Source organism: Nicotiana tomentosiformis, chromosome 1 (genome assembly GCF_000390325.3).
Source record: "Nicotiana tomentosiformis chromosome 1, ASM39032v3, whole genome shotgun sequence".
Taxonomy (NCBI): Eukaryota; Viridiplantae; Streptophyta; class Magnoliopsida; order Solanales; family Solanaceae; genus Nicotiana; species Nicotiana tomentosiformis.
In genome coordinates, this window is record NC_090812.1 from 120,241,847 (window position 1) to 120,251,143 (window position 9,297).

The 9,297-nt window shown below is 37.5% G+C and overlaps 1 protein-coding gene across 1 annotated transcript; it reads left to right on the forward strand.

Annotated features, from left to right (window-relative positions):
• Window positions 1-5,801: 5,801 nt before the first annotated feature.
• Window positions 5,802-8,330, forward strand: LOC104090079 (U-box domain-containing protein 9). The gene is made up of 2 exons (XM_009595117.4): window positions 5,802-6,353; window positions 7,044-8,330. Exons 1-2 carry the CDS (start codon window positions 6,057-6,059, stop codon window positions 8,121-8,123), a joined length of 1,377 nt encoding a protein of 458 aa, XP_009593412.1. The 5' UTR covers window positions 5,802-6,056; the 3' UTR covers window positions 8,124-8,330.
• Window positions 8,331-9,297: the final 967 nt, after the last annotated feature.

Below are 9,297 nucleotides of genomic sequence, written 5' to 3' on the forward strand. Positions count from 1 at the left end.
CGAGCCTCAAGCTCCTCAATTCTTCTTGCTTGAACCAGGCCTTTTTCCTTCATTTTCTGAAGTTGGGTTTCGGACGATGATAACTGGGCTCGAGCAGTCTCTTTTTCTGCAGCAAAGCGGTCCATACCTTCTTTCCACCGCAAGGACTCCGTTCTTATCACGTCGACCTCCTCACGAAGCTTCCCGATCATCTCGATTTTTTGTTGCAGCTGTGAGACCGAAATGTTAGCTATCGTTCCGGTATCAAGCCCATAGGCTTTCAAAAGCATCATTACCTACTTAGACAAATCGGTTTGATCTCGATAAGCCTTGGCCAACTCAACTCGGAGGTCTTTTATTTCCTCTTCTCTCTGCCCTAAGAAAAGTCTGAGGGAGTTCCTCTCGTCAATAGCCCGTTGTAGGTCTGCCGCGTATCGATGCAGCTCATTCTGTATTATTATTATTATTATTATTATTATTATTATTATTATTATTATTATTATTATTATTATTATTATTATTATTATTATTATTAGGACTGAGAACATTGTTCTCGATGAACTGTCGTTGCCTACAAAGAAACAAGAAGCGAAGTTAACGAAAAACGAACATAAAGATAGTACCGACAAAATAATTTTAAAAGCTCACATGATTCAAAGCCTGCCGCAATCCGTGAAAAAGATCTGATTCATCACCAGCACCGGCAACATCCTCAATGCCGGTAAACAGGTCACGAAAGGGATCTTCTTCATCGTGAGGCATGTCTAGATCGAGGGCTCCCAGAACTTGAGCTTCCCGAATCACCCCTGCCGAAAAAGCGGGAAAGGTAGGCAAATCCTCGATCGCTGCAGCCCCAAATGACTCGCTTGGAGCGTTCCCCTCGGTTCGAAGGGGTTCGAGGAGCTCTTCGATCATATCCCCTGCCGGTTGACTCCGATGAGATGCGTCTTCGATATCCGATAGTTCGGAGACTCTACCTGAATCTTTCTCCGGTATATCTTCAGTTCGAGGCGGAGTCATCGATCCAACCGGCAATGAGGCATCGGTGGTTCTTTTCGTTCGGACCGCCAGCGCGGACTCATCATTCTCTTCTTCTTCTTCTTCGTCTTCTTTTTCTTTTTCTTCTTCTTCATCCCTTAGACGCAGAACGAATTCCACGGTCAAAAGAATGACATTCTTGTTCGGCTTACGAGCCGTCCTCTTCTTCGGTTTTGGATATACGGGAACCGAGGCTCTCTTCCTTTTATTTTCCTTCACCGGCTTTGGGACAGAGGCCGAAATTTCCTCCTCATTGGACAAGGGCCTCAAGACCGCGCCTTTACCCAAACCTGCATATGGGAAAACTTATAAAAAATATTTTGAAAACCGCCTCGTTCGGATCATCAGAGTCCGAGAAATGAGCTTACAGTGATTTTTGGCCTCTCACCGACCCTTTGACAAATCACGCCATGAGTGCTCGGCGTATGTGGAGGTCGAAACAAGGGCTCGTACCCAGTTCTTGAGATCGGGAACTGCTCTGGGTATCCAGGGAACCGCTACATCACCAAAAAAAAATGGAGTGTCGATAAGAGAATAAATGAAAGAACAAAATAGAAGCAACATCAAGATCACACTTATGTTTCATATTCCACTCCTCGGGAAAGGGCATATTTTCAGTCGGAATCAGGTCCGAAGTCCTTACTCGAACGAACCTGCCCATCTAACCCCAGTCCCTGTCCTCGTCAATACTCGAGAACAAAGCCTTGGTAGCCCGACGCTGGAGTTTTATTAACCCTCCTCGATAAAGTCGAGGACGGTACAATCGGATAAGATGATCGAGGGTGAACGGCATTCCCTCGATTTTGCTCACAAAATATCGGATCAGGATAACGATCCGCCACAAAGAAGGATGGACATGGACTAGGGTTACCTGATATTGTCGACAGAAGTCAATAATTACGGAATTGAGGGGACCCAAAGTGAAAGGGTAAGTATACACATTCAAAAACCCTTTCACGTAAGAAGTGATATCTTCGTCAGGGGTAGGAATTATTATTTCTTTTTCATCCCAATTGCAATCTTTCTTTAGCTGATCGAGGTACTTCTCGGTTATCGAACACATGTACCTCGATACCGGCTCACACCGGTCAGGGACCGATGAACCTTTATCGACCTTAAAATCTGAAGTAAGGACACATGCCCCGGGAACATACTCCTCAGACCGTGGTTCTGCCGGTGTCTCGTCGGCGGCACACTGTGAAGATGAAGCCTTCTCTTTCTGAGGAATGGTTTGGGATGTTTTCGCCATTTTCGAATTCAAAGGTGAGGAATAGAAGAAAGTGACAAAGATTTGGTAGAATTAAAGAGGGGTTTTTTGCGGAAAGAAATCACAGATTTATTGGTAAGTTGGAGAGTACGAAGAAGAACTTGAGAAATTTGGAAGATAGAAGATGTAAAAGTGGTAAAAGATAAAAGAAAGGGTTATTTATAGGTTCAAGCGATGGCAGTTCAGTATCAGCAGTGGCCGACCACTACCTGATATGCATTAAATGCCTTGAAAGACTAAACCGACGGGACAACTACCAGATGCATCATGGTCGAACCCGATGGAAACGACAGGATATAATCCGATCGAGCTGTTAAAAAAATCATATCGTTTCTCGCAACATTCTTTCCGAGAAACGAGGGGATTATCTGTATACGGTCAAAAAAGATTTCGGCCTTAGCACGTCCGATCTATTTCGAACGATGATTTATCGAAGTAAGATCCCGAAGGCGGAACGAACTAACCTCGAACCCGGGAGGCCGATCCGTGTCGAGTTCGATATCATTATCGAGCTCGAATCAAAATCGAACCATGATACAGAGTAGATCTATCGTTCTGATAATCCACAATTCAACCAACATCTACCTCGAATCAATTCGAGGGCTCGAGCCAGGATCGGGCTCGAACCAAGGTCACGAGTTCGAGCCGAAATCAAGCTCAAACCAAAATCGAGGGTTCTAAGCAAGATCGAGCTCGCAGACAAAAGCCGTTGCAATCCCACTAGAGAGAATCTTGGCAGAAATTATGAAAAAGCTGACTTATCATGGGTCTCCCACTGAATATTTATTTTATTATGCTTTGAGCCAAATCCCTCCACTATAAAAGGGCTTGGTTACCATTTCTGTAGGACAAGTTTTTCTCAGGCTTACATTGTAATAAAAGTGTTATATTCTTCTACAGTAAAGAATCGTTTCTTTCAGATTTCTTAGATTGATTCTATTTGTTGAATCCTAAGATTCATTGTTCCTGATAACCTTATCTATTTTGCATTCTCCCCAATCTATATTTATATTTTTATTTATCCTTCCATTTTGTGTTAAGTTACGCCACATATCCTCGGAACTGCGTATAAATTCAACTCTATTCATTTTTTGGGTAAACAATTTTCTTCCTCGTTATTTCTAGTTTTTAATGCCTGCCCTAGTTTTTAATGCCTGCCTCTCCTTCCTTCAGCCTACTACCTGTAGTGCAGCCAATCCCTAATATTGGTGTCATATAAATACCACAGACCATACCAACCCCATTCTGACCTTCAAAGGTCCATCCTTGCCTCTTCTTCTTCTCTAGTTTATTACTACCAGCTAGCATTGATATGAAAGTCGTATTGGTTATAAATCATTTATTTATCCAATAAACATCACATTGGTTATCTCATTTTATATGATGCTTATTATTTTTTCTGTTTTATTTTATGTAACAACTTATTAGTTCATTAAAAAAAAATACGTATAGAATTTGGAAATAATTCATTTTAAACTTCTCAATTTATTCTAATGAACAGTTTTTACAACGGCACAATATTATAACATGTTTGAGAACAAGTCTAAAATTATTATACTAATATATTTAAGATGACAAGTTTCAAAAGTTTCTGTTGGAATAGAGGTGTACTATTAAGAACTTGATTTCTTTTTTACAAAATGTTGTAACGTATTTTCAAACTTTTAACTACAAAATTGCGATACATTCTGTTTTTTTATGAAATTATAAATTAAGTGCGTAATTTATATTCATTTAGAAGTGTGGAATCGCTGTCCTACAAAACGAATGAAAGACCTCTGTAATTGGAATAACAGAGTGCTTGCCTTATACCTTAGTCAGAATTCTCATTTAAAACTAAATGGTTTGACTCTTAATATTATTTTTGAGATTGAAGTACTAATAGTATATACCTATCTATCGTTTCCCAAAACATATTATATTCTAATATAATGTTCGTTGGTTCGGTTTGGATTGATTTTTCTCTAAACGGAAACCAAATCAAGTAAGTTAGTTTTTCAAATATTTGAACCAAACCAAATCAATTAAGTCGGTTTTTTATCGATTCAGTGTATGTCGGTTTTTGTCGGTTTTCCGATTTTGTCAGTTATTTATTGGTTTTTTACTTAAATATGAGACATACACTACCAAACACATATTCCGGCGATTACATTTTCAATATAATACTATCAAACCAATTGCTTTTTGAGAAATTTATCATTTACCAAGATATATTGATGATGATTGAACCAAATAGTGACGAATAATTTTAGGACTCAATTAAAAATAGATTATTTTAATATAAAATAAATTCTTGTATTTAGCAAAAGAAAACTATCAATCAAACTAGAATGTAAAGGCAAAGAACTAGATTATTATAATAGCAAATAACTAGAAAAGTGCAAACTATTAAAATGTAACATAAAGTTTTAGAAACTTTGTATAATATATATATATATATATATATATATATATATATATATATATATATATATATATATATATATATATATATATATATATATAGGTATACTAATAAATTTTAAACAGTTACTTCTATATTCGGTTTGGTTCGATTTTTTCCGATTATTTTTTGATTAAAACCAAAACCAAACCAAATTTGATCGATTTTTTAAAATTCAATACTAAAATCAAATCAAACCGAAAATGTATCGGATATTTTAATCGATTTGATTCAATTTGCGGTTTGTTTCGATTTTTCTAATTTTTATGAATATTCCGCTTCAACGTACGTAGTAAAAAGACAGAGACGTTGGAGACGTTAAAATTTGGAATTCGAAAATCGAAATATTAATCGTGCCGCATTCATTAGTTGCCACTGAGGCACGTCTTGTTTAGTTTAAAAGTTTCACCATTATTTTTTTGTTTTTAAAATAAATTGGTAACTTTTTTTCGCTGCAAAAATCAGATGTTATATCTTTTAAGGTCGAAGCAATTTACTCTGAAAAAAAGTATTTTACAAAAAATATTTTTGACCAAAAAGAAACATAGTCAAACAGCCAATAAATATAGGTAATTCCAAACTCCATACGTATGGTCTTCACACAAAATTATCTCGAAAATTAATGCGTAATCAACTTTTAATAAGATTCTTTCTTTCTTTTTTTAATTTACCATCCGAATCAATTTTTCACATAGCTAAATTAATATTAGTTAATTAATACATGTATCTTTCTATTAATTAAATATTACCTTACTATGAATATCAGTAAGTATTCGAAAAATTTATAAGTTAAAAATTGTTTAAATTTGGAAAAGATTAGCCAAAATAGATGTGGGTGAAAGAGAGAGCACCGAAACCAGAGAGAGAGAGAGTGCATGATGACGAGTCACTCCTAAGACTCATACGCGTAGCTGTCCAGCTGTCCGGCCACGGATTCCCCTGATTGCGTACACACCGGACCACCCCCTGGACCCTACCTTACTCGCTCTCTCTCTCTCTCTCTCTCTCTCACACACACACACACACACACTAAAGAATGACAACATAACTCACCCCCAAAATATATCCCCAATATTTTCTACTCCCATCATTCTTACTCTATACTCCTTTCTTTGTGTGGACTGCCTGTATGTAGTGAGAGAAAGTAAGAGAGAGAGAGAGAGAGAGAGAGGGTATGAGGGCGGGAAATTGCACTCTCACACTCTGTTTCGCCGCTCATTGTAGACAAACCCACAAAGAATAATAGCCCATTGTGAAAAGAAAAAATTGCTCTTTATACTTCTAAGAGATCTCACATATTCGCAAGTCATTTAAAGGACAAAATTTCCAATGGCGAAGACAGGTGTAGTTGAAGGCGATCCAATTTCAGTGGCGACTGCAAAGGCAGCAACAGAGTTGAAAAGGGAGTTACAGAGACTCGTTAAGGCTATTTTATCTGAAGATGAAATCAATGTGGACGCCATTGATAAAACCCATCAAACCCTTTTCGCCTTAAAAGACCTAAAGCTTAAACGACAGTCCTCGTTCAGGACTCCACCTGATTCTGCTCGTGTTTTGCCTGATGAATTTCGCTGCCCACTTTCTAAAGAACTTATGAGGGATCCTGTTATCGTTTCCACCGGTCAGGTTAGTACTAACATTCACTGTCATAATTCGCTTTTGAAGATTATAATTTTTTTTTCTCGGTTCATCACCATAATTGTGAGAGTTTTTTTAATTAAGATTCATTTTTATGGGAATACGCTAGGTATGCTGTTATTGTTGTTGTTGGGTGTGTTTGATGGATTTTATGAGGTTGTGGAATTGTGGGGAAGTGGCAGTTCTTTAATTGTTTTTATTTTTTATTTTCCAATTTAGCCATCTTTTTTATGAAGTGCGGGTGTTTGCTCATGTGGGCTATTTTTTAATTAGGTTAAAAAGTTAATAATGATCTCTGATTAATTAGTTCTTATGAATGTCAATATTAGGGTATAACAGTGTGTACTAATCTTTCTTCCGTGGTACATTTCTTTTTATTTTTCTTGTTATAATGTTTTAAGTAAAAATAAAGTCTTTGATGTCATTGGAGTTTTGTTTTCATGTAATTACATGTAAATCCAATTATGCTGTCTCATCGATCATCCTTTTGATGATTGGGTCAATTTTTTTTCTGAACTCTCCCACTGCAATTAGGGGATTGTTAAGCATTTCTGTAATTTTCAAGATTCGTCTATTAGTCTTTGTTTTTTCATTAGTTTTCTATAAGAGCTTGTTGATTTGTAGGTTGTTAGTTTTAGTGATAAGGCATATTGCTTATATTTTGTTGGAATTTTGCAGACTTATGATAGACCCTTCATTCAGAAATGGTTAAATGCTGGAAATAGGACGTGCCCTCGAACACAACAAGTGCTTTCACATACAATTCTTACACCTAATCACTTGATTCGCGAGATGATCTCACAATGGTGTAAAAATAATGGGATTCAAATGCCAGACCCTGTTCAGTATCTGAATGATGAAGGGTTGACTGAAGCTGATCGAGATTTATTCTTCTCTTTGCTTGAAAAGATGTCTTCAATATTATCTGATCAAAAAGTTGCTGCAAGAGAATTACGTTTGTTAACGAAGAAAATGCCTTCTTTTCGGGCACTATTTGGAGAATCTGCAGATGCTATTCCTCAACTAATGCGCCCCCTCTCTCGAAGCAATAGTGGTGTTCATCCGAATCTCCAAGAAGACATAATCACGACACTTTTGAATCTTTCCATCCATGACAATAACAAGAAGCTCGTCGCAGAGACTCCAATGGTTGTTCCACTTCTTATGGACGCATTAAGATCAGGAACGATTGAAACAAGGAGCAATGCAGCTGCTGCCCTTTTCACACTGTCTGCCCTCGACTCTAATAAAGAGCTTATCGGAAAATCTGGTGCTCTGAAACCGCTGGTTGAACTCTTAGATGAAGGGAATCCGGTAGCGATGAAGGATGTTGCTTCAGCTATTTTTAGTCTGTGCATTATCCATGATAATAAGGCAAGAGCGGTTAGAGATGGTGCCGTGAGGGTTATCCTGAAAAAGATAATGAATAACGTGCATGTCGACGAATTGCTAGCCATACTAGCAATGCTATCAACTAATCAAAAGGCAATTGAGGAAATGGGAGACCTTGGAGCAGTTCCATGTTTGGTTAATATAATAAGGGAGACCTCTTGTGCTCGCAGCAAGGAGAATTGTATTGCAATCCTTTACACAATCTGTTATACCGACAGAACCAAGTGGAAGATAATAAGGGATGAGGAGAAAACCTACGGGACAATCTCTCAACTTGCTCAAAATGGTACAGCAAGGGCCAAGAGAAAGGCCAATGGTATTCTCGACAGACTGAACAGGGCTGTGAATCTTACCCATACTGCATAAAGAGAAGCAGTTGAAGCACAAAATCTGTAAATTCTGCTCCAACCTTATTAGCCCTTTTCCTTTCATCAATATATTGAGGCATGTTGTGGTTCGTTTGCAACCTTCCATTTTGTACATTCTATCTGAGTTTTTACAAGTAATAGTCATTGTGAATAATTACTATGAGGGAGTTTTTTGTATAAATAAAATCATTGTCTTTTAGTTTGATTGATTGTTTGCATATCTAGCGGAAGAATTGTGAAACATTGTGGGCTTTTCTCCTCAATATGCTACCAATAAGATTGTGATTGGTTGCATTGAATTTTCTTTATTTGTATTTGTGAAATAATTGATCCACATGGCTCTCCTGTCGTGGTGGGATATTAGCTTAAACTTCAATGGAAGTATCAGCAAGCAAGTGGGGTTGCTTTGATTTGTCTGCAAGCAAAAATGTTATATTTCTACTTTGAATCTTACTGTGGAAGGGCAGATAATGTTCCTTTCTTTTCTCCACAGTAATGGTAACAAGGTCCACTGTCCACATGGCTGGCTCGAGTGGGGTTGTGTTACTGATGGCAAAAAACAAAAGGGCGATTCCTTCCTACCCCTTTGGCGATGGTAGTGTTACTCTCACTTTACTTGGTTCTGGCTTTGAGTGGAAAAGCCAAAAACTCAAAACCAATTAGTTGAGGTGATTTTTCTAGGTATTGATAGTGAAGTTATTCCGTATATGTGTTAAGAGTTGATTTCTTTTCATTTGGGTGAAGTTATTCAGTCTATTTATTCGGTGAAATAGTTAAGGGTGTATTTGTTAATAGGTGGTAGCAGGTATTCGGTGAAATAGTTAAGGGTGTAATACAGATATAACCGGGCAAAACGAAAGCCAAAAATTTTTTACCCTATGGCACTAGGTTATCCAAATTCTATTATCTTCTACCATATCAAGGTTATGGATAAATGAATGAATGGTTCTAGAATGTGGATGGAAGAATACCGAACGGGAAGAATATGCCCATATTCAATGGTCTTGTGATATTTGTTGACATGGTCCATCCATCGTGCAATAAAAACCACCTTTTTTTCGTTTTTGGTTATCAAGTCTTCATTCCAACAGTAAACCACCAGCCTTTTTATCCTATCTGTTCACTGCCGTGGTAACCTTTTTTATTTTACCCCTTTCTGTTTGAAGTGGTCC

What these genes read in the sequence shown, in the direction of transcription:
- LOC104090079 (XM_009595117.4), top strand. Translation starts at nt 6,057, where the DNA reads ATGGCGAAGACAGGTGTAGTTGAAGGCGATCCAATTTCAGTGGCGACT. An exon ending in TTATCGTTTCCACCGGTCAG is followed by an intron (nt 6,354 to 7,043) that starts GTTAGTACTAAC and finishes GGAATTTTGCAG; the next exon opens with ACTTATGATAGACCCTTCAT.